Genomic DNA, 26,631 nt, shown 5'->3' on the forward strand with positions numbered 1-26,631 from the left:
CAGCCTGTCCCCAGGCTGGGGGACAAATTGGCACCTGCAGGGCCTGGTGGGGTCCCACTGCTGAGCTGCTGCAAGGGCATTTCCATTATCATGTTGGCATGGTGGAGGGGAGGGGGTTGTCATAGTTTAGGGTCTTAGGTCTGGGCTTTGCTAGGCAGTTGGTGGGAGAGGTGGGGACCTCCAGCCTCATGAGCTTCTTTGCGGTTTGTTGGAGACCTCAGTCACAGTCGTGCCTCAGGACCTTTGCACTCGCTGTTCCCTCTTCTGAGAACACCACGTGGTGCTTCCTCAGAGAGGCCTGGCCTTGGGGTTGTGACTCCTTGGCACCCTGCTTGATTGTTCCTTGTAACACTGTCACTCCCTGTGCTGTCTGTCGTGCCTGTCCCATCCCATCCCCTTCACTACTTGTTTTAGTCCATTTGGACTGGGTGGCTTATAAACAAAATGACTGACAGTTGGGAGGCTGCAAGTCCAAGATCAAGTCCAAGATCAAGTCTCTGGCAAATCCGATGTCTGGTGAGGGCCTGTGTCCCGGTTCATGAACTGTGCGGTCTCCCTCTGTCCTCACAAGGAAAGGAGAAAGGCAGCTCCCTGGGGCCTCTTTCATGAGGGTGCTCATCCCATTTCTGAGGGCTCCACCCTCATGACCCAGTCACCTCTGAAAGCCTCGCCCCTTCACACTGTTACATGGTGATTAGGTTTCAACATACAAATTTTGGGGGGACATACACATTCAGACCATAGCACCCTTCCACCCAGGACTTTGTTCATATGATCACCACTGTATCCTCAGCACTGGGCATACAGTAGGCACTTAGGAAACAGTTGTGCCTGACTCAGGGTCCCCCAGGGCTGGGGCCCAGGCCTGTCCCATCCCTGTTTTATGGGCCCATCTGAGGACAAAGACTGTCAATCCCAGGCTGTCCTTGAAAGCTTTGGTTGGGGAGACTCAGGCCTTGCGGCTGGATTTCACCTTGACCTCATCTTCTTCCTCTCTGAAAGTTTTACAGCTTGAGGGCTGAAAATGCATTCTGAGGGTGCCCTGGAAACTCGGAAAAGTTCTTGCGCCTTTGTTCTGAGTGCCCAATAGGAACTCACCAAACCTCCCTAGAACGTCTGCTCCTCCTTGATAAAGTCAGGGAGGTGGGAGTCCTGAGCAGGGAAGGTAGGGGACCTGTGGGTGTGGAGTGTGGGGAAGGGGTGCTGACAGACTCAGCCTGCACACTGCGGGCAGAGGTGCTGTGAGCATTGTGCACACTGTGTCCTCCCAATAGCCCTGTGAAGTGGGTGCAGAATCACCCTCTCTAGGGAGGCACAGAGCGGGTGAGCAGCTTGTCCAGAGACGTACAGCTACAGGCACACAATATTCCTGGGTAAATGGCATTTCCTATGAAGCTGCTTCTGTGCCCCACTGATACTTAGCACTTTGAAGGGATTATCCTATTTCATCCCCAGAAGGCCCTTTTATTAGCCCTGTCTCAGCCAGTCCTGTTTTTTGGGGATCTTGGTCAGACCTGGGAGGGCCTGTTTCCCAGGCTTAGAGAGTGAGTGTTCCACTTAGCTCAGAGGAGGCCCTGAGATGCCCAGAGAAGGTGGGTGGGGGGTCAATCCCTAGTGTGACTCAGAAGTGAGAAGGCTGGAAGCCACCTCCTCCTTCCAGAGTCTGTCATTTGCATGACAATGAGCCTTTTATCCTTGGGCCCAGCCCCCTTCCCAGGCTAATAACATAATTCTGGGCCTGTGATGTCATAATGGGCCCTTTCTGTGGCTGGGGTCAGAGGCTGGTGGGCAGCTGTGTGGGCAGGGCCAGGGCTGCTAATGAGTCGGCGGTGGTTGATTTCCAGGGGCCTGTGTACCAAGCCACCTCCCTGCAGAGTCTTCTTTCATCTTCTTGAGAGGGCTACAGGAGGTGGGCTTTGCTCCCTTTTGATACCAAGGCAAACTGAGGCTCCAAGAAGCTCTCCACAGCCCCACTGCTTATCGGGCCCCCTTGGACAGGCCACTTTGAGCCTCTTCTTGGCCTGTGAAGTGGGGGTGACTCATCGCCAGCTGGGCCGAGTCAGTCCGGGAGGCGTGGGCGTGAGAGTCCCTTGCTTCCTGTAAGCTCCAGGGAGGCCCTTATACCCAGTGGCTACTGTGTGTCGGGAGGGCTCTGAAAGCCAGGTTCAGGCCTCAGCCCTGCCATGTAACCTGGATGTGTGGTTAACCTCTCTGTGCTCCTCTGTGTAACGAGGATTCTCCTGGGGCCTGGGCAGGGAGCAGCTCTCAGGAGATGGTCAGTGTCAGAGAAGTACGGGCTGGTGCAGTGGGGTGGATGGTGGCCCCCAGAGAGATACATCTGTTTCCTGTATAATAATCTGGGCCCTGTCGAAGTGACGTATTTGGAAAAAGGGTCTTCGCAGATGCGTTTCAAGATGAGCTTATCCTGGATTACCTGGAGGGCCATAAATCCAGTGACCAGTGTTCTTGTAAGAGACAAAAGAGGAGAGAGAGAGAAAGCCACATGAAGACAGAGGCAGCAATTGGAGTGATGTGGCCACAAGCCAGGGCAAGTGCCTGGAGCCAGCAGAAGCCGGAAGAGGCCTGGAAGGAGCCCCTCTGGAGTGCCTGGAGGAAGTGGGCCCTGCCTACACCTGGAGTTTGGAATTCTGTCCTCTAGACTGTTAGAGAATAAATTTGTTTGAAGCCATGTTGTTTGTGGTCATTTTTATGGCAGCCTTAAGGAAGCTAATACAGCCTGTGACCTCAGCCTCCAGAGGTAGAAGAGGAGTCTGGGGGTGCTGTTCCCCCACCCCAACCCTGAGAATTCAGGGCAAGTTCAGGTGGCCGGGAGGATGGCTTTGTGTCTAGTGGTGTAGGGCGTCTTGGCAAAGGAGTTTAGCCCCTCCAAAAAAGAGGGCAGGGCTTGGACCTGCTTGCCTCTCTGAGAACCGGCATCCACAAAGCCCCAACTTTCTCTCTCACCTCAGGCAGCCTTGAATTACTCAACCTGGCCTACCTTTATCAGCACATTTGGTACTGGAGCCAGGCCAGACCAAGAGGCAGGAGTTCCCTATTCCACACTTTACCAGGACACACTTTCCCCATACACCTGGCTATTCACCCAGAACCTGGGGTACAGCAACCTCCCCAGCAGGCCCCAGGCCCCTCATTTGTTAGGTGCCTTGACAGAGAAACCAGGCCCAGATAAGGCAGGCCACCCAGCAGAGGTCACATAGCTCCTCCTGGCAGTGATGGCACTGAGGCTGGCGGAGGCTTGGGGCTGTCCGCTGCATTGAGGCCTGTGATGGGCAAGCAGGCAGACAGTATGGATGTGGACCACTCAGCCAACTTTAGACAGACCTTGTCTGTGCTCTCAGCCTCAGGTTCTCTGCCTATAAAGTGGCCTCTGAGCTGAAGCTCAGAGCCTGTGATTCTGCTCTTGGTGTGTTCATGGATTCAACAGGCATTTATTGAGCACTTGCTGTTTGTGGTGTGCTGGGACTCAGGTGTGATTCTTGCCTTCATGGATCTCATGTTTGGGGACATGGGGGAAAGGGATGTGAAACAGCAAGGGTTGGAGCCAGGATTCCGGGTCCTGAGGAGGGAGGTGGGGAGCTGGAGCCTTGAGGGGCGGAGGTGTCCTGGGGCCTGGGTGGGTCATTTCCAGTAGGTTTGCGTGGGGGCTAGGGGACGCAGAGACCCCTCTGTGCAGCCCAGGGCACCTCAGCTGGCAGGAGTTGGCTGGGCCTGTGAGCAGGGGTACTGGGTAGAAGGCTTTTGAGGTCTGGCTCTAGCCTGGTGGGGGAGGCAGGGCTGTGCCAGCAATGGGGTCCCAGTGATTAAGGTGGACACAGGAGGTGATTTGCCTGGCTTTGCATCCAGGTTGTGGCCCTTGCTTGCTATGTGACCTTGGACGAGTTACTTAGCCCCTGTATGCCTCAGTCTTTTCACCTGTAGAATGGGATAGCACCTATCTTATAGGGATGCTGTGAACGGGTGCTAGCGAGTGCTGTGTTAATAATCAGCTGTGATGATGGCTGTGGGAGGTGAGGCACACACCCTGTAGCTGCATGAGACAGGGAGAAGGGAGTAGTATTTGCTAATCTCCCCTCTGTCCTGCTCCTGCCTGTGGTAAGAGCCTCAGTCTCCAATCTGTGAAGTAGCAGCTGTAATAAGCACATGGCCCCTAGAGGACAGGAGGAGGTGAGGGTGCGGTGGGGGCTCGGGGTCTCCACCTGCTCCAGGTTGAAGGCTTGGCCACCCCACAGGCTGGGAGCAGCTGCTCATTTTACAGTCTGGGAAACTGAGGCCGTGGGAGGGACTCAAGGCATGCCCATGAGTACAGCTCCCATGGACTGTGGCTGCAGACAATGCCCCTTTCTTCTGGCCTGGCGGGGGTGACTGGGAATTACTCAACCTGGCCTACGTTTATCAGCGCATTTGGTTCTGCAGCCCCAGCTAGCAGATGTTCCTTTCGAGAGAGAGAGATCGTGATGTTCTTCCAGAAACCGAGGCCGGAGGCTCAGGTTACTGCTGGGGGCAGCCGTGGGGGCGGTGTGTGCCTGCCACTGAGGAGTGACCCAGATCTGAGCCAGGCTGGCTGTGCCTGGCAGCCTTTATCTGCAAAGCCACTGCCTGCTGTTTCCCGGTCAGAGTCACTGACAGCTCAAGACAGAGTTGGGAGATGCCTACTCTTCCTCCAGGGTGAGAGGAACAGGAGAAGTCTGTCCCAGGCTTCTGCCTGGCCCCCTTCCTCCTAGCCTGAGTGTCCCAGGGCTCCCATTCTATTTCTTTTTTATCCTCCTGGCTGGCTTTGGACCTTGTCCCACCTGCACAGATGAAGGACCTAGAGTGTGGAGGAGATCTGATTCTAGGGAGAGCCTGTCTTAGAATTTGGGTATTAGGGGGTTTTTTATCTTAGGTGTCTTGGTTGCAATTGACAGACTCCCTCTTCCTCCTGCACAAAAGGCTCCTGTAATTAAAAGACTTTAGGGAAAGCTTCAGGCACTGTTGGATCCAGGTACTCTCTGTGTTCTGTCGCTGGTAGCCCAAGACTAATAATCATAGCTCAGCAGCCTCAGTGGAAGAAAAGCTTCTTATTTGTCACTCCTGATGTCCCAGCAGAAGTCGTGGGAGTGAGTTGTATTGGCTCCGTTTGAGATTAAAGCCCCTCCCTAAGTCACTTGCACTGGAGGTCAGGGTCGGCTTCCCCAGGCTCCAGGACTGAGGGTGCGGGAGGGTTGGCTGTTCAAGGGACATTGGGGTGTGGTTTGCAGAGCGGGTGCTGGGCAGGCAGAGACACACTGTGTCACCACAGCTGGCTTGCCCTACTCGTTGGAGACGGTGCTGGGTTGGAGCTAGGTCTTGAGCCCTTTCATAGTCAGCTATGGGTCCCATCGGGTGGAGGGTGTGTCATCAGCGAGTCACTAGGTAAGTGAGCCCCATCTCTTGTTCCCTGTTATAGCTGGGGCCTTCCTAGTTTCACCTGCAGGCCTTTGCCCCGGCCGAGAAGGTTGCCATCTGCGATTCCACCGTCACCCCCTCCTTGCAGCTATTCCAGCCTTTGCTGTGTCCTCCTTGTGGCTTCCAGTGACCACATGCCATAAGCCATAGGTCACCTCCTGGCAGCCCCTGGGCTGTATTTGTGTGTCAGACTGATGGATTGGGTTGGTTTTTGTAGTCAGTGCTTCTCCCCCCCCCCCCCCCCCCAGAAAAATTGGGAGATGTCTCAAAATTGCACTTACTGTGCTTGCCTGAAAGATTTGGACCCTGGGCCCCCTACCCCACTCCCTGGGCCACAATCCTGAGCCCCAGCTCAGCCTTGGCCGAGGCTGACTTTGGCTGCCTCTTGCTCCCCTTGCCACAGTTCCTGCCTGGCCTATTGTGTCCCAGCAGGGGCTTGGGTGTCCACAGCCCTCCTTCCTCTGTCCTGTCCCACGTCTGCAGGGACCCTCTGTCCTGTAGCCCGGCTAATCCTTCTCTCTCCATGGACTGATAACCAAACCCCAGGTGGACTCCCTATGTCAGCTGTTGTCTCTGTGGACAGCGGGCACATTTGTTTCCCATCTGGAGCGCCTGGCTGCAGGGGCTGTGCGACCCTTTGGATTCTTGATCGCTGCCCCATGGGGATGTGTGGGAGGGCTGCAGTTGAGTGGGTGGGCTCTCCCCAGCCCCACTGCTGGTGCAGCTATTCTTAGCAGCAGAAACATTTGTCCTCGTTCACATGTGGCTGACATCCCCCAGAGATCTGCCCTGAAATACTAGGAATGACCCCATAAATTCCTCAGAAAGCTGTCCTCAAGGGCCTGCATGCAGGGTGGTGGGGTGAGGCGGGGGGAGCGGGGTGGGAGAGAGGTGTTTCCGGCAGCTGTGCAGCTGGATGATTCACCAGATGTTGGTGAGGCAGGGACAGTGATGGGAACTGGTGGGGCAGCCTTCGTCACACTTGGGCTCTGGGCATAGCGGGGTGAGTGGATGGGACAGAGACTTTAGACCGGTGGGCAAGAGATGGGGGCCCTGGGCTGGCCTGGGGACTTGAGTCCATCCAGGGGCCCATCTGAAGCAGCAGCTTTGGATCAGCCCCTCCCTGGGTCCAGGCCCTTCTAGTCAATCCCCCACCCCCCCACCCCCCACACTGGCCGCCTTGGGTGGAGGCTGTTGGCCTGCAGAGCGCTCAGCTTCTCAGGAACTTCTGAGGGATCTGAGCTGTGAGGTAGCTGGGCAGGCCCAGCTATGGCCTGCGGCCATCATCAGGTCCTGCCTGATATAGGGTCTTGATCCATTCTGCCCTTGGCATTGATCCACTCTGCCCTTGGCTGTGAGAGTCTACTGAGTTCTGGGCTCTCTTTCATGGGGCAGCCCAAGCCATCACAGAGCAACACAAGCCCAGCCAGGAGCCATTGGCCAGCAGTCAGGGAGGCCTCCCTGGAGAAGGGGAGTGTGTGACCATGTTTTAGCTTATTTTTCCCTTAAATTTTAAATTGTGGTAGGTATATATAGCCGGGGGGAGGGTGGGGAGGTGTTTCCGGCCCTTCTGGTATAGAATGGTTGAATCCTCAACCATTCTAAAGGTGATAGTTAAGTATATTCACTTTGTTGTGCAGGAACCTCTAGAACTCTTAATTTTGCAAAACTGAGATTCTGTATCCACTAAATACTCACCCCCATTGCCCATCCCCCAGCCCCTGGCACCTGACCCTCTACCTTCTGTTTCTATGAATTTGGCTACTCCAGGGGCCTCTTAGAAGTGGAATCAGCCAGTATCTGCCCTTTCTGTGGCTGGCTTCTGTCACTCAGCTTAACATTGGAGCTGCTTTTTGTGGCCTGTTTGGTCCCAGATGGCAAAATGGATGAAAACCCAAGACCTTGAGCTCTCCTCACCCCATGCTCTAGAAACCCAGGTCTTGGAGTGGAGGAACCTCTATGCCCCAGAGCCCAAGCCTCCCTCCCGTGTGATGCCCCAGGGGTATAGGTTAAGCGGTTTGCCCAGGTCACACAGCTGGTGCCAGTGCCCCCTCCCCACCACCCAGACACCAGCCTCTTCTCTGCACTCGCCCTCCCTCTGCAGAGAAAATTGCTGTTTGGAAGGCCAGATGGAGGAGCTGGGCTTAATGGAAAACACGTCCCTCCCGGGGCGCCCAGGACTTAATGAGGAGGAGCCGGGCAGCATCAGGGTAATGCTTGTGAGATGCCCAAGGGGGCTGCTCCCAGCATGAGGGTTCTCAGGTGGAACCCAGGGAGCCTGGTGTGCAGGGAGGGCTTGTCATGCTGTGGTTTATCTCCCTCTCTTCCTTTTAAATTAAATGGAAAAAAGAAAAAAAGGAGCAGTGGAGGAGGAAGTGCTTTTGAGCAGACCTTGGCGTGGCGGGGAGCAGGCGGGCTGGCAGTGGCCCAGACAACGCAAACGCACCAATTAAATTGTAAACAGAAACAGGCCTCCTTGGTGGCGGCTCCAGCCAAAGCCACTTCCCTTCTGCTCACTGGGGGCTATGGGGAGGGCTGGGGCTTGAGGATCTGTGTCCTGACTGTGTGGCCTTGGTTGGACAAGTGAGCTCACTTCCCTCGCCTCGGTTTTCTGATCTGTCGAATGGAGAGAGTTGTGTTTGGTGGGAATTTGGAGCCTCTCCCCCCTGCCCCCAGGTGGATGAATGTAGCCTGCGGCAAAGGTGGGAGTGGGGTGGAGGGATGAGGGAGCTTGAAACTGAATGGGGGTGGTGGTGGAGGTGAGACGGGGCAGGTGCCAAGGGTGTGTTTTGCTTCTGGCCTCTGTTTTTCTGTGGAAGTAGGAGCAAGATATAGCATTGGGGAAACAAGAATTGTGGGCTTTGGGATGGCCCCTGTGGCTCAAGGAGGAGGGTGCCAGCCCCATATACTGGAGGTGGTGGGCTCAGACCTGGCCCGGGCCAAAAACTGCAGCAGCAATAACAACAACAACAAAAGACTTGTGGGCTTTTTGGCTCTGGAAATGTACACTTGAGAATCATGGACTTGCTTCTCTCTCAGACTGTTTGCTGGTCTGCCCAGTGAGGGTAGTGATAGTACTTAGTTTGGCTCTGTCGTCCTGTCATCGACATTCTCGTCCTGTCGTTGTCGTCAGCTTGCCTCCTCCCCCCTCCCCTGGTATCTAGTATAAGAGAGGGTGGTAACATCCTTAGCTCTCATTTTAGGAACTCTCCTGTGGGCCAGGAACTTCACTGAGTTCTCCATAAATCTTTTTCCAGTGACATCTTTCCAAATGAAGCCCAGAGAGGTCGGTTCCTAGCCCAAGGTCACACAGCTAGCAATGACAGTGGCAGGGTTGGGGTTTGAAACCAGTTGATCTCTCTCCGCACACACAGAGGAGCTCTTTGGGTTGGTAGCACATGAGTAGGAGGTGGCTTTGGTAGGAATGGGTGAGTCTCTAGGATCAGGGTGGCCACTGGACTTTCTGTGCCCTGGGGCCGTGACTCAGCCCACAGCCTCCATGGTTCCTACCTTGATCCCAGGTGGGGCCAAAACTGCTGGGGAGGAGCCCTGCCTGATGGGGAGACAGCAGGTAAACAGAGGGGCCAGGTCCACGGAAGTGGCAGAGAGAGAGCACACAGGTGGGCGCATTGGTGTGGGGGGAAGGCTCCCAGGAGGTGGGAGCACAAAGGCTCAGCAGGACAGAAGACTATGCACTGAACCCCCCTCCATGAACCCCACCAGCCAGGCAGGGCATGTAAACAAAGGTAGCTTCTCAGGAGGGGATGTGGCAGATAGCAGAGGAAAAGCCCATCTAGCGTGGGTAGCCTCTGTGAGGGACACAGATCTCCGTTTTTCCCACTGGGGGATTTTGTGATGGTAAAATATGCATAAAATGTACCATCGAACCATATTAAAGTGAATAATTCCCTGGCATTTAGTACGTTCACGATGTTGTGCAATCACCACCTTTATCTAGTCCCCAAATACTTTTATTCCCTCCAAAAGGAAACCTGGTACCCACTAAGCAGTCACTTCCCATTCCAGCCTTCCTACAGCCTGTGGCAGCCACCGGTCTGCATTCTCTCTGGATTTGCCTCTTCTGTGGGTAACTGGACCCAGTGTGTGACTGTTTGTGGCTGGCTTCATTTACTGTGCATAGTGTTTTCAAGGTTGGTGGATCCAAGCGTCATTCCTTTTTATGGCTGAATGATGTTCCATTGTATGGACTGACCACATTTTGTCTATCCACTCTTCAGTTGATGACATTTGGGTTGTTTCTACCTTTTGGCTATTGTTGACTAGTGCTGCTGTGATCATTCTTGTCCTTTTTGTTTTGTTGTTTTGTTTTTATCACCTGTTTTTAGTTCCTCGTTTTGTCAATACCTGGGCACGGAATTGCTGGGTTATAGGGTAATAATGTGTTTGGTTCAGTGAGGGGTGGCTGCACCATTTCACATTCCCCCCATTCACCCAGCAGTGTGCGAGCACCCCTGGTTTTATGTGAAACCTCTCTTTATGGTGCCTCTGGCTGCAATGAATGGGGAGAAGGCAGCAGGTGCCTGGTGGGAGCATTCTGGGGTCCTCCCGGGTATAGCCTGGCTGACAGATCATAGGCTGGGAATCACCCAGGGGCAAAGAGGATGCTTCTGAGGCTGGAGGTGACTCAGGAGGAAGATGTGCTGCTTTATGCTTGAAGGAGCAAAGGTCTGTGAGGTCACTTTGAAGGTGTACCCCCATTCCTGCCCACTGTCCTGGTTTTTCACAGCTCTGACACCTGTACCCTTCTCCCACCCCTGTCCCACCCACTGGGATGTCAGCCACATGAGGTTGGGGATCTGGAGTCAGTTATTTGCTGCTATGTCCCCAGCAACTGTCACGCAGTGGGTGCTTGTAAAGCGCGGAGGACAGAATGTTGAGCCACCAGGCTGGTAACAGGAGCCGTCCCTTTGCCCGCATCTGTGTCACCTATGGGAGCCCCTCTGGGCCAGGCTGGGTGAGGCTCACTCTTGCCACATCCCAGGACCTTTTGTGTCTGAGGACTCAATTGAGAGCCACATTCTGAACTGTTTCAGAGCATTCCGTGCCAGGAGTCCCTGCTGAGGGTGGCCATCGAATGCTTGGCTGGTTCCCCAATTTTTATGGCATGTCAGGAAGTCAGCACACAGGTGTGAGCAGCCAGATTCTCTGAGACTGGTGTTTGGTGGCGCCTTCCTGCACGTCCAGGGCCACTCCCGTCTAGGGGTCCTCCTTGGCTGTGCAGCTTTTGTGTAGTAAATATTTATTAGATGCCTGCTGTGTGCTAGGCCGTGGGGATAGAGCAGTGAACAAAACGTGTTCACTGAGCACTTACTGGAGTAGCAGGTGTTCCCTAACACTCATGTCCACCTGGAACATGTGAATGTGGCGTCGGATGTCAGTGGTTAGACTGGTGTTCTTATGAGAAGGGGAGACACACAGAAATGAGCCACAGAGAGAAGGGTGTGTGAAGGCAGAAGCAGAGACCGGAGTGATGCAGACATATGCGAGGGCTGCGGTCCCCAGACCGTAATGGATACCTGGCCGTGGCCTGTTACATTCATCCATGTTTATGGCTGCTCCCCATAGTTCGAATCACTCCCTGAGCTCCACCTCCTAGCATAGCAGCAGTGACATTAGATGCTCACAGGAGCATGAACTCTACAGTAAATGGTGCATTCGAGGGATCTCAGTTGCACACTCCTTATGAGAATGTAATGCCTGCCCCCTGGAAAAATTGTTTTCCATGAAACCCATCCCTGGTGACTAAACGGTTGGGGACTACTATGCTAGGGGACCAGAAAGTGGAAGAGGCAAGGAAAGCTTTTTCCCTGAGGACCGCAGAGAGAGTGTGCCCTTGCTGACACCTGGATTTGGACTTCTGGCCTCCAGAATGGTGATTTAAAACATTTCTGTTGTTTTAAGCCCCCCAATCTGTGGTCATGCAGCCCAAGAGACCAGGATACATGCTGTGTGTCAGGCCCCGGACCTCTGAAAAGGGATTTAGTCATGAGCAGTGAGGGAGGCCCTGGTATTTGTGTATCTGAGCCTAGACAGGCTGCGTGGGGCTGGGAGTCACCTGTGCCCCCCACCATGGTTCCTCTTATCCTAAGAAGGCTTTATCTTGGGCTCCCGAGTACAAGAGGGTCCTGCATGTGTGTGCCCACTGTGCCTGGCAGGCTGAGTTTTAATTCTGATACTCCCCCAGCTGCCAGGAGTCAGGGCCCGTTAGTTCCAAGAACATTTCAGGCACAGGCAGTGCAGACGTCTCCCACCTTTCATCCTCCCAAAGCACCTCTTCAGCCCCCATCCTCTGCACCTCCAGGCAGGAATTCCATCCTCCCTGGAGCCGAACCAGGCTCTCACGACACAGAAAATCTTTGGAATGTGTCTCGGTGCCATCCTGCCAACGCTGGAGAGGAATGTGGGGCAGGAGGCCCCTTGGAAGCTTCCAGGCCCCCAGGAAAGGGGCCTCTGTCCACCAGCTGGAGGGTGTCTGGCATCACAGTGTTGCTGGCCCTCTGCTTGCCCTCTGCTCAACATTTGTTCGTTGAGCCCTTACTGTGTGCTGGCCACTCGGGCTTAGGTGTCAAGGCAGCAGGAAGGAGGGCAGAAACGATGGTGGAGTGGGTGTGTCCTCAGCATTCTCCTGTAGATTTACATGCCTTACAAAAGCCGTACAGCAGCCATGGACTGGGGGACATGGGCTAGCAGGTGGACAAGTGCCACAGATCAAACTGCAGTCTGTGGGGTGCTCTTGTGGGCAGCAAGAGGCCCCTTGCTGTGTGTGCTGCCTCCTCGGCAGGCATAGTCCAGGGCCACCCCCCCTGTGTGCTATGAATGGGAAGTCCCCTCCATGGGCATCTGTGGCATTCACTGCCATCCTCCGGCAGACTCAAGTGCCAGCAGTGCACCCCAGGGCTGTTGTTTGTGACTGGACCTCTGATGACATCATCGCATGTCCTGTGCCACCTGGAACCAGCAAGTCCCTTAATCTTGCCAGAGCACTGTCTTTTTCTCCTTGGTGGCCTGGTCTCCCTGAGTTTGCCTTACAGAGCACCTCCCGTTTACCGGGCTGGTGGAGCAGGAACTCTCACGTACCCAGCTTGCAGAGGAAACTGAGGCTAGAGTCAGGCTGCGGAAGGGTGTCTTCCTGCAGTCCTGTGTGGGGCTACTTCTGAGCCCTGCAGAGTTGGTCTCCCTCCTGGCTTTCACACCATCTGCCCACTTTCCTGCTCTGTCACTGCTCTGTCGCTGCTGCTCTGCTCTGTCACTGCTGCTCTGGTGCCATCAACATCCTCTCTCAGATTTTTTCTGGAGCCTCCCCTAGGTCTCCCTGTTGAGTGCTTGCTCCCCACAGTGCCTCCTTGTAAAACACTCTGACCCTCTACTGTCTACCTCAACCATCTTCCGTGGCTCCCCATGGCCTTTAGAACAAATCCATCTTACCATGGCCTTTGTCTGCTCCTCCCCCTGATTCTCACTCAGTGAATTTCTCAAACACGGGGTACCTGTACTCACCTCTGGGCCTCCCTGACCTCCTGACTCGCTCTTCCTCACCCTCCGGAAGTTCTCTCTGCTGTCTTCCTGCTTGCCCCAAGGCTGTGGTAGGTCTGGGCTTCCAGAGCCCCCTTCTGCTCCACTGGCCGCTGTCTGCTTCTTGTCTGCCTGTGCCCTGCCCTTCAGCCTGGACCTGCTTTGTTCACGTTAAGTCCCCAGCACCTAGGCCAGGGCGCCATGTGCAGTGGGACCCCAGGTGTCTGTAAGTAAATGAATGCTAACCACCCCGCTCTTGACTCCAAAGCAGCCAGACCCAGTGGTGACCTCAAGGGCCACTGAGTCTAAATTCCTACTGGAGCCCTCGTGAGTCTCTCTTGCCCTCTCTTGCCCCTGTCTTTGAGGAAGTAAAATCACTTTTTTCCAGGCATGCACTTGCAAGCCTTGCTGAAGAAAAGTCAAAGCTTAAAAGTGTTGTTTTGCATTTGGAATTGTACACCTGACTCCTCTGTTTTCCAAACCTTCCCAGCAGTGCAGTAAAACCCCATGCCCCTTTCTCTTTCCCTAAGCCTGGTGACCAAGTTCTGCCTTCTGTCTCTTGGGATTTGCCTGTTTGGACCTTTTCTGGAAATGGAATTGTGAGATATATGGCCTTTTGGGTCTGGCCTCTTTCATTCAATGTCACGTTTTCTAGGTTCATCCATGGTGTAGCATGTCCAAGCCTCATTCCTTTTGATGGCTGATCCCACAGGCCATAATTTGGGCTGTGTCTGCCTTTTGGCCATTGTAAGTAGCATTGCCATGAACATGCATAATAAATGTTGTTTGAGTCCCTGTTTCCAATTCTTTTGGGTATACTCCTAGGAGTGAAATTGCTGGGTCATACAGTAATTCTATGATTAAATTTTCAAGGAACTTGCCAAACTTTTTCTTAAAAAAATTTTTTTTTTTTAGTTGGCTGCAGACATGGCTCAGATTGGAAAGGGGGTGGAGATTGTTAATCTCGTGGTGAGCAAGGGCAGCACCAGGTCACCAGATTTATCCCCTGCCTTTGGGCCCATTCTGCACATGAGGACATTGAGCCAGTGTAGGGCAGAAGTTCACTGCCCCATGCTTGGCAGTGGGCACCTTGTGAGTCATAGGGAGCAAGCGGGAAGCCAGTCAGCCCCAGGGGTGCTTTAGGAACATGTCACCTTCCCTGGCTTCTGGAGCCTGTGTGCACCATGGTGAGCATGTGCCAGGGGCCTGTCATTCCCAGGCAGTACCTCACTGGGCAAAGGAGATTAAGAAAGCAGTGTGTAGATTAGACCTTTCGGCCACCTTATGCAACTCAAAATCAAATAGCATTTTAGAAGTTGCCCATGGTGCCCTTGGAATAGGGGCAGCTTCCTGCTGAAGTGATGGCCTCATCTGCTCAGAGAGACCAGGGAGCTGTTGAAAATCTAGAGAGTGGACTAGAATTTGCTATGCTGCATCAAATGGCCAGGGTCATCTGGGCTTTGAGCCAAGCTTGCTCAACCAAAGGGGATGCTAGAACAGGGCTCACCCCTGGTGGCCATACCTGCTCCCTCTCCCAGGTCCAGGTTCTCATCGCTGGGTGCAGGACAGATGCCACATTACCTTTGGTAGGGCCAGGCAGGGCCACAACAGCGTACTTGTGACCTGGCTATAGTTACTTCATGTCACTATCAGCGACAGTGATAATAGTAGTTCTTGTTTGCTGAGCACTCACTGTGTGCCGGGCACCTGGTGAATGCTTGAGTTGTGTCACCTGGCTTTCCTGTGGTGTGGGTTGCACTTGTGGGAGCACTTAGTTGTAGATATATGGATAGAAGTTTTCATGGTTATACCTTTCTTTCCTGATTCTTTCCATTTATTCTGCACGGTACTGGGTTTCTGTATACGTATGGTGGTTATCAAGTTTCTCTTAAGTATAGTTACACCTAACTGAATGAAAGTGACTAGCTTTGAAGAAAATTAAGTACATGACAGGACTGGAGCCAGATGAGTATGATCTCAGTAGCAAGGGTGGTGCATGAATGTCCCATGTTTAGGGAATTCTGTGTTCATTTGTGTCATCTTCATGTTGGCTCTGATTTGTAGGGACTGTTAACACCCCCATTTTGTAAATGATAAAACAGGTGCAGAGGGAGGGAAGTCAAGTCCTGCTCCTTAGGGGAGCAGGACTTGTGCTTGTGTTCATAAGAATTAAATGGTACATTGTGCTTCAGTGGTGGGGAAAAGTCCAGCTGGACAACTTCCCAACATGGGTGTAGGTGTGTCAGTCTTAACAGTAAATCCCTCAGCTTTCCATTGTCTGAAGGGTCAACAGAACACAATTGAAGGATCACCTCCTCTGCCTTCTTTTTCTCTGTGTGGGTCAGAACTCTTTGTGCAAGTGACAGAAGTCCATCTTGAGCTGGCACAAAGTGCCTGGGCTCCTGTATCTGAAAAAAAGCAGCCTTTGATCTGCCTTTGGGCCCAGTCGTCATCAGGATGTGACTGCACTCTCTTTCTGCCCTTCAGTTCTGTCTTCCTACCAGTGGGCATCATTCTTGTCAGGCTCCTGCTACATGGTGACCCTGAGAGCCCCAGGTTTTCATCATTCCTATCTTAGATTCCAGGGTAGAGTGCCTTGTTCTGGGTCCTTCCAGCAAAAGTCTCAATACTGATTTTCATTGGCTCAGATTGGGTCACATGCTCATCCATGAACCAATCACTGATCTGGGGGATGCAGGAATCTGATTGGCTAGGCCTGGATCACATGACCAATCCTGGAGCCTGGGAAGGGGGAGAGTGTTTCCTGAAAGGACAGCGTGATTCACATTCATTCCTCCTCTGGTTGTCATGATTTTAATGAGCCTTCCCAACATTATTCCTCATTAGATGGCAGATGGGCAAGTCTGAGCATCCACCCACTTGGAGAAGGAAGTTACCAGTTTCAGGGCAGGGAAGAGGATTATCAGTGAAACTGCAGGGATGGGGGTGGGTCCTGCTTCCCCTCCCTCCCCTGACCACACAGGGTGTAGCCAGCCCTCCCATTGGATGGCCGCAGCTAGGGCTGGGCCCCTGTGCCTCTGCAGATTGTCCTCAGCACTGAGTTTGTGGGGGCTAGGGTGGAGAGGGGTTTGTAGGTGTCTGATGGATGCACCGTCTGGAGGGGCCTGCAGTCGGGGGGAGTGTAGCCTGAGTCCTTCCTTCTCTCTGGGTCTCAGTTTTCCCATCTGTAAAGTAGTTGGACCGTTTCCTTTGGTGAGGCCGCAGGTGGGTCCTCTCCTGAGGAAGGATGCAGGGCCCCCGGCTCTTGTCCTGCCCTTGGCTCTTCCCAGTCATGGTCCTCAGCTTCCCAGTCCTGTCACCTCCCAGCTTGTGTCCAGGCTGACCTTGAATCAGTCCTGTCCCACATCACAGTGTCACAGAGTGACCCTGGCCCTGCCCTGGGTCATGCTGTGGCTTGTGGTCTCCCTGAGCTGACTCTGGCCACCTCTGCCCGGGACCTTGTGTGAGCCTTTCCCACTGGCCATGACTCTCGGGCCAGGCCCAATCATGTGTCTGAACTACCAGGTGCCTTCCCAGAACTTTGTCCCAGTGACTCAGAACACCTAGTGGGTCGTGGAATGTGGCTGGGGGGCAGTGTGGGTGGAGTAGGGGTCCCCAGATGAGGGCCTTGGTGGTAGGGAGGGGACGTCTGCCCCTTTTGGCTTATGTAGCAGCTGCTAGCCTGGCTCTGTGGCTCACAGGGTCCTTGTGCTGTTTGTGGGCTACAAGCTTGGCAGTGCATGGAGGAGGGTCCATGCAGACCCCTCTGTGGGGTCTGTGTTCACTGCCTCTCACCGGGCCTACAGGAACAACATGGGGACCCTGCCACAGTCCTGCAAGGAGCCAGCTGTCCCAGGGCTGATCTTGTTTTCTTTTCTGGTTTTCTCACAGGTACCTGTGACGGGGTGGCCCGAGAGCAGATGACCAGGACTAGCTTTTAATCCTCAGTGGTGATTAGGAGAGAGCCCCGCTGGACTCCCACGGCCATGTCTGGATCCACTCAGCCCGTGGCACAGACATGGAGGGCCACTGAGCCCCGCTACCCACCACATGGCATTTCCTACCCAGTGCAGATTGCCCGGCCCCACACGGTAAGAGGCGTGCATGTGTGCCTGGGGGCCACCTTGGGGCCTCCTTTAGTACCAATGACTCTCCATCCTGTTCCTCCTTCTTGAGCCAGACTGGTGTGGCAGCCATCGCTCCCAGCCACCCAGGGAGATGGGAGATGCTCTGACAGAGGCCCTGGCCCTGGGACATCTGGTAAAGGCTCTTTGCTCCTGTTATAAAGCTGGAGCTAGGCTGAGCTGGGGCTCTGCCTCTCTCTTGATTGGTAGTGTCGTTCACATGCAAACATGGAATGCCTGCTGTATACATACCTTTCTTGCTAGGGAGCACCAGTTGTATACACATTGCTTGCAGCTAAGTCTCACCTCTGTTTCCTTGCTGTTGTAGGGTTGGGGAGGCCTCCTGGAGCTGTGGGTCACACCCTCCTTTTTCCCTGATGCTCATGGGACTGGAGTTTATTCACCTGTCAGATGATGAGGCCAGCCCCATTACACCTCCGAATTCCTGATGGAGGGTGTGGGGGTACAGGTGGTGGCTCTGCTCACCAGGGACCCAGGCCTGTGGCTGGGGCAGATGATCTGTCCCAGGGAGCAGATAGGCCCCCAGTGTGCCTTCCTTCACACGTGTGTGCCCTTGGTCGGGTCTCCTAAGCTGCACCCCTTCCTCTCACCTATAAGTAGGAGTCCCATTTCCTGCCTCACCTCTTGCTGTGTGGTTTGGCTGGGAGGATGGGCCTTCGTTTTGTTCTTCTGGTACAGTTGGGTACTGTATAGTGGGTCTCTGGGTGCTTGCTGAGGGGTCCTCAGAGTCCTGGGCTTACCCCATTTGACCCCTGGCTGCTTGGGGAGGGGCCATGAAGCCTGGCAGTCACAGCTGGTGCAGAAGCTGACTCTGCCAGCCTTGTGTGTGTGTGTATGTGTGTGTGTGTGTGTGTCCTGCTTGGCCTGTGTGGTCGCTCCTCATGAGACAGAGAGGAAGTGGCGTGGGAGGGCATTTCCATCAGTGAGCGAGAAGTGTTTGCATAAGAACTCACTGGCCCAGCTTGGGGGAGTCCCGGACACAGTGACCTCCTATAGATTTGGACACTTTGCAGAGCCAGCTGCAACACACGAGTCCATCGCAGATTGCTGTCATGACAGCATTCCCTCGATAGAGTCACTGTCTTCTCACAAAGCAGCTCTATGCACGAGCAGCTCATACTGTCATTCCACTTTGCAGATGAGGAGACTGAGGTCCAGGAGGTTAAATCACAGGCCTTGGGTTAGATCACTGTGAGAAGAGCACCTGCCGCAGTGTCAGGAGCCCCTGTGCTGCAATACTTCTATTTCTTGAGCTCCTACTGTGTGCCCAGGCCTGAGGAATATGCTCCTGGTAGGACATGATTGCTAAATATTGTCATCGTCATCTGTAGTATCATTATCACCAATGACAATAATGAAAAGAAGAGTTCTTGTTAATGGAGCATGGGCTGCAGGTCAAGTGTTGTTATTCTAAGCTTTTTGTTCCCTGGATGCCCTAGTCACCCCAAGGTGGCTGCTGTTATGTTATGGTTGTTGCTTTGTTGGTGGGGAAACATGTTGCAGGTGAGGAAACTGGATAAGTTGCTTAACCTCTCTGAGCTGCAGTTTTGTCATCCATAAAATGGGGTCACTAAGAGGACAACCTCCTGTGTTCTTGTGAGGGCCAGAGCTGATGATGTGGCTGGAGTTCTTATGACAGGGCAAGGCCCAGGGTCAGCCTGCGTCCACGTGCTATTGTTGCTGTGTATCACTTGTTACTGTTACTCTGCTGCCTGGATGGGGGACCTGTCTCCCTGGGGGCCACTGTCAGATGCCTCTGGCTTTTGTCCTGTCCTGCCAGAGGTTCCCATCCTCCCATCTTGTTCCCCAGAGGCTCAGCCTTGGGGAGTCCTCAGGTTCTATGGCCCTTGCCCTTCCGCCTCTTCTCCTGCCCTTTGCCCAAGCCACACCCTCTCCTGGACACCTGCAGTCACCGCTGACCCCAGACACCTCCCACTCTTCTGCTGGGCTGTCAGTGATGCAGGAGGTGGCTGGACAGGACTGAATGGTCACCACTGCCTCTAGGAGGTGGGGGGGGGCCCAACCTGGCAGCCACAGGTTGGAGCGTTTCTGCCCTTGTGTGGGGGCAGAAGCTGAACCCACCCGCGTGTGCTTCTTCCGGGGAGGTTGCCCAACACCCCGCCTCACACTGGGGCTGCCCACTGTGGACCCCCCTTGCCACTTGGACAGTAGGAACGGGAGGTATAGGCACCCCAGGGAGGAGGCCTTGCCGTCCTGAGCGTGTGTCCAGGGTTCTGCTTCCCTGCCACTGGCTGTAGATGAGCAGAGGGGTCTGTAATCTGGAGGCCCCTCCCTGGCAGCCCCTTACCCCCATCCTCTTCCTGCCTATTCAGTGGGCAGGATGCAGTTTCCAAGATGCCATCCTCTTCCTGAACACCTCAGTCTAGTGGACAGAGAAAGGAGGAAATTGAGGCACAGAAAACACCCATCTCAGGGTATAGCTCTGAGAGGGTGAGTTGATGGTGGGAGCCTGTGTGTCTTGAGTCCTTGGACAGCAGCTGAGGGTGGATTGAGTGTACCCAGGGAATAGGCCTGGGCTTGGTGGCCTGTAACCTTCCCAGATGCAGGTGACTCCCACTCATGTGCCAACAGACTTGTCTCCTGGGCTGGCCCCTGTTGCCCAGAGGCCTCATTCGGTTCCTTTCGGCTCAGAGCTGTTTTGATGACAAGTCCTTCTGGAGCAAAAAAGAACCTCAGTCTGGCTTTGATCTGCCAAGATCTCTGCTTGTCCCTAACTTGCTGAGTGACACTGGGCTGCTTGCTTAACCACGTGGAGTGGCCTTGGTTTTCCCGTCTGCGGGATGGGTGTTGTGAACACTCTGGTGGAGCTTACATGCAATAAACACATGGTAGTCACCTCTTTCCTCCTGGCAGGGTAACAGGACACCCAGGCAAGGCCTCTTCTCTGTTGGGGGCTGCTGGACCCCAGGCCTGGAGTCCAGGTGGGAGAATGATGCAGCCAAGACTGCCTCCTCTGCCCAGGCCTTGGTGGCATCATCTTCTAGCTAGTGGTGTGTTGTGCCCAGTGCAAATGGAAGGCTTAATTTGGTGAGTGTTTGTGTGCAGAGGCTTGGACCCTAAGACTGTGGAAAAGCCCCTGTGTGCCCCTGACCCAGCCTCAGTTGCACCCCAAGCCTCTCTATATCAGTCTTGGGTCCCCTGTTCAACCTTCACACTCTCTCTGTGCCCCTGCCTCTCCTGGGGCCCTCTTTCATGGTCCCAGCTTCCCTCCTGGATAGTACAGCACCCTGAGTCTCTCCCTAGGGGTCCTGGGGAACCAAGGGTCTTCCAGTGTTGAAGATTCAGTAGCAAAATGCCCACAGATTTTGTTTTGCCAGAAACTGACACTCCCTGCTCTCCCTGGCTCCTTCTGGGCTTTCTGTGGCTCCGCTTGATTCTAGTTTCTCCCCAAAGTCCCCTGTGGCCTACGAGTTTCCTGGACTACTCCAGGTCCTTGGGCTGAATGAACAAAGTTAAAAGCAGAGACACAGAGTCTGAATCCCAGCACCACTCCTTCTTGTTGTGTGACCATGGGCAAATTACTAACCTCTCTGTGCCTCTGTATAGAAGAGCACTTCATGGCATCAGTTCTGGAGCCAGACTGCTTGCATTCATGTCCTGCTTCAGTGATGTCCTAGCTGCGATATTGTGGGCAAATGGCCTTACCTCCCTCTGCTCCCCTAGTTTCTCCATCGGCTGGGGAAAGGAGAGTTACAAGATCATGAGGGTAAAATTAGTTGACAGGTGCAAAGTCCTTTGCATGGAGTGTGGATGGCATAAGCAGGCATTTGATGTCACCAATAATGTAATAACGATGTTGACAATGATGCTATTATTATGACATTGCCATTAGTATCCTTCCCTTTTCCTCTAGAGTAGGGGTCAGCAAACCTTCTCTGTAAATATTTGAGGCTTTGTGGACCACACAGCCAATCCTCACTGCCATAGCGAGAAAGCAGTGTGGTCAGTGTGTAACAGAACAGGCGTGGCCCTGTGCCAGCAGTGCTGGACAGGACTGCTTTGGCCTTGGGCCTTAGTGTGCTGACTCTTGCCCTAGAATAGTGTTTATCGGGCTCTCTGTGGGAAGAACCAGTCTGTTTAATTTCCAGTTTGTTACAAACCAATATGGGGTCCTATGGCACAGATGCAGGGCCTGAGCATGCTGGTCATAAACTTAGATGCCAGGGTCCTGCCGACGTGCTACAAAGGGTTTTGAATGCTCTCAAGTCCCACGCACCCAGGTCCCCCCCCCGCCCCCCCCCCCCCGCCTCCCCAATTGCAGACTGGTAGCTTTTTGTACCTTCAGTGATGGGGTAGTGTTGCTCTGGGCTAGGCAGGTCCAGGATGGAATGTTAGAGCCTTTGCCCGTGTCCTGAGTGCCTGCAGGTCTCTCCATTGGCTTTGTAGCTTAGCTCCAGGCACTTGTGAATGGCTCTCAAGAGAGGATATGGAGGGATGATTTGCCGCTCAGGTGAGAGCCTCTCGGGAGCCCTCATGCTGGAAGATTCATTCATTCATTCATACATTCATTCAGAAAATACTTATCAGGCATGTCCTGTGCCAGTTCTCTTCCAGCCCTGGCAACGGAGCTGAGAACAGCACAGACAAGCATCGCTATCCCAGGGCACTGACAGTTTATGGCAACAACTAGCAGGATGGGAGAAGAGTGGGTGGGCTGTATTTGAGGGAGCCCAGATTAAATTAAGTCTGGGATCAGGGAGGAGGCTTCACTGGGCAGCTGACTTTGGAGCTGAACCTGAGGGAGGAGAAGGCCAGGAATGTGGGATCTGGCTGAGGAGTATTGCGGGTAGAAGCTTCAGCATGTGCAAAGGCCCTGAGATGGGATCACTCTAACTGTAGCTTCATCATGCCAGGAAGACCCATCAACCTGGGGCCCAGGAGTGGGTGAGATCTTCCTCTGGTCTCATGTGTGGCCCCAGATGTTTCCTTGCCCCCTGCTGGGGTAAGGAGCTCCATGGGGTGGGTGCAGAGAGGGGCATTGCGCGCGCCCCCGCTCCCGCTCCCCCCCCCCCCCAATTCCTCCTCCCAGCCCCTTGCTCAGACATCTCTGGAATCTGGACCTAGCTTTGGACATACAACCGGACACCCAGCCTTGTGCCCTGCTTCTGTAGGACCCAGCCAGAGAGGCTCCAGCTGGGATTCCCTCCTGGGTAAATTGCTTTTCCACTGTGGCCTGTCACCTTCCTAAAGAGTTTTAAGGGTATAATTTATTGGTGCCATGGCTGGAGAAAAGCCCCCAGGCCAGGTGGGTGTCTCGCCTGGATACGCTTTTCCTGCCTCCCTGGTTGAGCAGCAGCCCTGGAAGCTGATGGGAGGACAAGGGGCTACCTCTCCCCACGTTGGGTTTGCTGCTGTCACCCATTAGGGCAGGTTCAGAGCCTAGGGGCCTGTTCTCCATTTGTGCCTCTGTAGAAAGCCAGCTCAGCCTCTGTCTAGAATGTCAGAACCTGCCCCCTTCTTGCTGTGTGACTTAGATAAGCCTCTTACCTTCTCGGTGCCTTAATTCTGTCATCTTTGTGTCGGGATACCTGTTATACCCACCTCCTGGGGTTGCTGTAGCGATTAAGTTAATGAATATGTTTAAAGCATTTAGCTGCAGGTTCACACAGGCAATTTATGAGTGTTGGATATTATTATTATTGTTATGGTTAATATTATTAGTGTCGTTGTCATCATGTAGGGAGGTTCCAGCCTGGTTGTATTCAGGCTCATGGCACCACTGTGGGCTGCACCTTGGGTCAGTTTCTTTCTTGGTCTCCTCTATTCTTGCCCTTGGGTGGGCTGGAGGGCATCCTTGACTCAGCTCTGGAGACCTGCTTCAGAGTGGAGTGGAGAGCAGTGTAGACACCTGCAGAAATGGCTCCCAAGTTTCTCTTTGGAGGATCTCCTACTAAACGAGAAACGAAGGCCAAATAGTCCGTGTGTGACCTCCCAAGCCCCCACCGTGGGGGCAGAGTGCTGCTTCGCGCCTCTTCCCACCTCTGTTGGCAGCTGTGGGTGCCGTCTTGCTGAGGCCTTCTCCTGAGGGATTGGACTGTCTGCCTCTTTGCTCATTTTGCTTTTGTGCGAGAGAGAGCTGGGCATTGAGGATTTTCCTCTTGGCAGACTGCACGGCCTGCTGATTTTCTCTCACACCTCTGTGTGTGCGTGAGATCTCTGCCTGGCAGCCTGGAGCCTCCTCCACTCCTTTCCTTAGGCCCATCTTCTCCTTCTCCTCCCTGTGCGCACACACCTGGTGTCTTGGGTAAGAGGGAGGCACCCACTTCAAATATGGGAGCCTTAGGAAACTGAGGCCCGGAGAGTTTTCGTAACAGGGCCAGACCATAACCCCAGCCCGAGGCCCTGCGATTATTTGTTTCTACATTGTGTTGCCTGGGGTGGTCTTTTCCTCACGTTTTCCAGCTTCTGAGGTTGCTGGGCTCCCTGTTAATTTCTGTTTTGCTCCTGGCTCTCAGGCTCTTCTGGGCTTGTTTTGTAGGGTCTGAAATAGGTACATTCTCGGCATACCTACCTGGGATCTCCGATGCTTTTTGCAAAAACAACTTTAATGAAAAAAAGATTTGATTTTAATAGAAAATTGGGAAAATTGGGCAGCACCTGTGGCTCAGTGGGTAGGGCGCCGGCCACATATACCGAGGGTGGCGGGTTTGAACCTGGCCCTGTCCAACTGTAACAAAAAATAGCCGGGCATTGGGGTGGCATCTGTGGCTCAGTGGGTAGGGTGCCGGCCCCATATACCAAGGGTGGCAGCTTCAAACCCGGCCCGAGCCAAACTGTAACAAAAAAATAGCCGGGTGTTGTGGCAGGCACCTGTAGTCCCAACTACTTGGGAGGTTGAGGCAAGAGAATTGCCTAAGCCCAGGAGTTGGAGGTTGTTGTGAGCTGTAATGCCACAGCACTCTACCAGGAGTGATAAAGTGAGACTGTCTCTAAAAAGAGAAAAAAAAACAAAGAAAAAAGAAAATTGAAAATTAAGAAAAGTTGCTAGGAAGAAACAAAGTCACCAGCAATCCTGTTCTCTCTGAAGCCTCACCCGTGTCAGACATCACTAACTGATTGCCACACGCAGTCTAGCTGAGTGTTCTAAGCAGATGGAACTAATCGATTAGCATTGGCACCTGAGTGAAGCCTGGTTGGTTTTCTCATTTGAGAGATTTGTTCCTGTCTTTTTTAAAAAAACATTTTAACGTTTCTCAAATCAGGGTGTTTTGGCAGTTGGGGTACATCTAATTTGTTAATTTGAATTCCCCACCCCCTCCGTCCCCTGAACAAAAAGTTGATTTTGACACTTGTTAAAACAGTAAGGCTTTATTCAGGACTATTGTGATCAGTGTCAAGACCATCACTATAAGGGAGAGAGATTGGGCTCAACTCCAAAGACAGCAAAGACAGCTGGGGCTTTATAGCTGACACGCAGCGGGTGGGGGTCAGTGCATAGAAAATTACTAAGAGGAGCCACTGAGGAGGGGTTGTCTCTCCAACCTGACATGGCACGATCACAACCTGACACTGGCATTGCTGTAGCCCCAGTGTCCAGGCCTAGTCCAGAGGGCAGCCTAGAGCAGCCTGGCTCATGCTTGGTGTAGGAGAGCATCTTTAAAAATGGATGGTGTTTTATTAATAATAAAGGAGGGAGGTTTGCCTGGGGCTTATCCTTCTGACTTCAATACATGCCTTACATGCGAGAGTTTTTCTTTTACAGGACAGGACTAGGTGGAGCACTCCTAAGTTGGATGCTTTGTTTTGAAATCTGGTCTTTGAGCCTTACAGACATTTGGCATTTGCTGTTGTCCATCCTTGCCCAGCGAGTGGTGCCTGAGTCCCCACCCCTCACATGGACACTTACTAAACACTCCAAGGAGGGGACATTTACATTGTGCCTTTTATTCAGTGTTGTCTGTTAACACATTTCTCTTTGTTATAAACAACCCTGCCCCACCTGCCTCTGTAGTCTGGACTTATTGGCTTGTGCCAGCTTGAACTCCTTGAGCTGGAGACTGGAGGGACCCACTCTCTTTCCCTTGTTACTGGCATGGCAGAGGTAGGGTAGGACGGTGGGGAAGCAGGGACAGGCTTCCCTCCTCCCTCTATACCAGTATGACTGACAGGTGTGTGCAGTGGTTAGGGACAGATTTTCCAGGCAGATGGTCCTAGCCTGTGGCCTTGGACAGGCCCTATGAACCCTCCCAGATTTGGTTTTCTCATCTGGAAAGTGGGTGTGACTGTGGGTCCTGGTGAGGCTATAGGCCAGACTCCAACCAGTGCCTGCCAGAGTGTTTAGCAGTCTGAGTTACTTTTCCTCTTTGGCTTGGCCCCAGCGGTGACTTCTGGCCAGATTGGTGCAGAGGGTCCCTTTGCAATGTGGGCGTGTCTACCTGGGGCAGTAGTGAGCCCACAGGAAGCATTTGGCCTTGACCCTCTGTGCCCATGACTGCCAAGGGGGCCTGCTGCCTGCCCATGCTCACTTGCTCCTCTGTCCCCTCCTGCAGGACGTCGGGCTGCTTGAGTATCAGCATCACCCTCGTGACTATGCCTCCCACCTATCACCTGGCTCCATCATCCAGCCCCAGAGGAGGAGGCCCTCCCTGCTTTCAGAGTTCCAGCCCGGGAATGAACGGTGAGGAGAGGCTTGTACACCTCCTAGTCCAGGGCCATGGAAGAGCTTCCAGGGTTGAGAGTAAATGAGGGGCTGTTTCCCCTTGACCTGGTGCAGCTGTAACTTGGAGCAAGGATAGGGATGAGCAGGGAAGAGCCACTTGGCCCCTGGACTGCCAGTGTGGACCTTCAGTGGCCTTTGTGGTGTGGCTCAGGCAGCAGTGGTGACCAGCAAGCCAGTTGGGGGTCTGGTTCAGAAAGCCTGGGGTAGGGCTCAAGACTCTTTATCTTTCTAGCCAGCCAAGGGTGGGGATGATGAGGCTGCTTCAGGGGCAGAGGGCTGTCACTGTAGAGTGCTGTAGCGTCCATGCCAGTACACTCCCTTCCTATAAATGTGATCAGTGAACATTGACTTGAAGGACAACAAAGCTGTAGTTGACCCCTGCCTTGCATGACCTTGGAAGGTGGACTCCTATAAGCGCCTTCCTTAGGATCACAGAGCTTGGCCCACAGCAGGTGCTCAATGGAGAGGAGGGCCGTCAGGGCTTTGAGGGTCTCAGAGCCCCCATTCTATGTGACACCATGTGCCCTTGTTTCCTGCAGGTCCCAGGAGCTCCACCTGCGAACCGAGTCCCACTCGTACCTGCCTGAGCTGGGCAAGGCAGAGATGGAGTTCATTGAGAGCAAGCGCCCTCGGCTGGAGCTGCTGCCAGACCCCCTGCTGCGGCCGTCCCCGCTGTTGGCCACGGGCCAGGCTGGCGGGTCTGAGGACCTCACCAAGGTAAGGCTTGGGTGCCTAACTGGGAGCCCTCTGGTGACTTGGGCTCTGCTGCTGATCTGAGGGGTGGGAAGGAGGGGGCATGGTTTGGACAAAGCTGGGAGGTGGGACCAA

The 26,631-nt window shown here is 53.8% G+C and overlaps 1 protein-coding gene across 30 annotated transcripts in view; it reads left to right on the forward strand.

Moving 5' to 3' along the window:
- NCOR2 (nuclear receptor corepressor 2) overlaps positions 1–26,631 on the forward strand; it is a 207,399-nt gene that overhangs the window by 44,397 nt on the left and 136,371 nt on the right. For all 30 annotated transcript variants that reach the window (XM_053590060.1, XM_053590081.1, XM_053590083.1 and 27 more), the window contains 3 exons: positions 16,870–17,069; positions 25,634–25,761; positions 26,343–26,520. In XM_053590060.1, the coding sequence (XP_053446035.1) occupies positions 16,965–17,069; positions 25,634–25,761; positions 26,343–26,520 (411 nt within the window). In that variant the 5' untranslated portion in view covers positions 16,870–16,964. The remainder of the gene's footprint in view (positions 1–16,869; positions 17,070–25,633; positions 25,762–26,342; positions 26,521–26,631) is intronic.

The sequence above is a fragment of the Nycticebus coucang genome, chromosome 4 (assembly GCF_027406575.1).
Source record: "Nycticebus coucang isolate mNycCou1 chromosome 4, mNycCou1.pri, whole genome shotgun sequence".
Classification (NCBI taxonomy): Eukaryota; Metazoa; Chordata; class Mammalia; order Primates; family Lorisidae; genus Nycticebus; species Nycticebus coucang.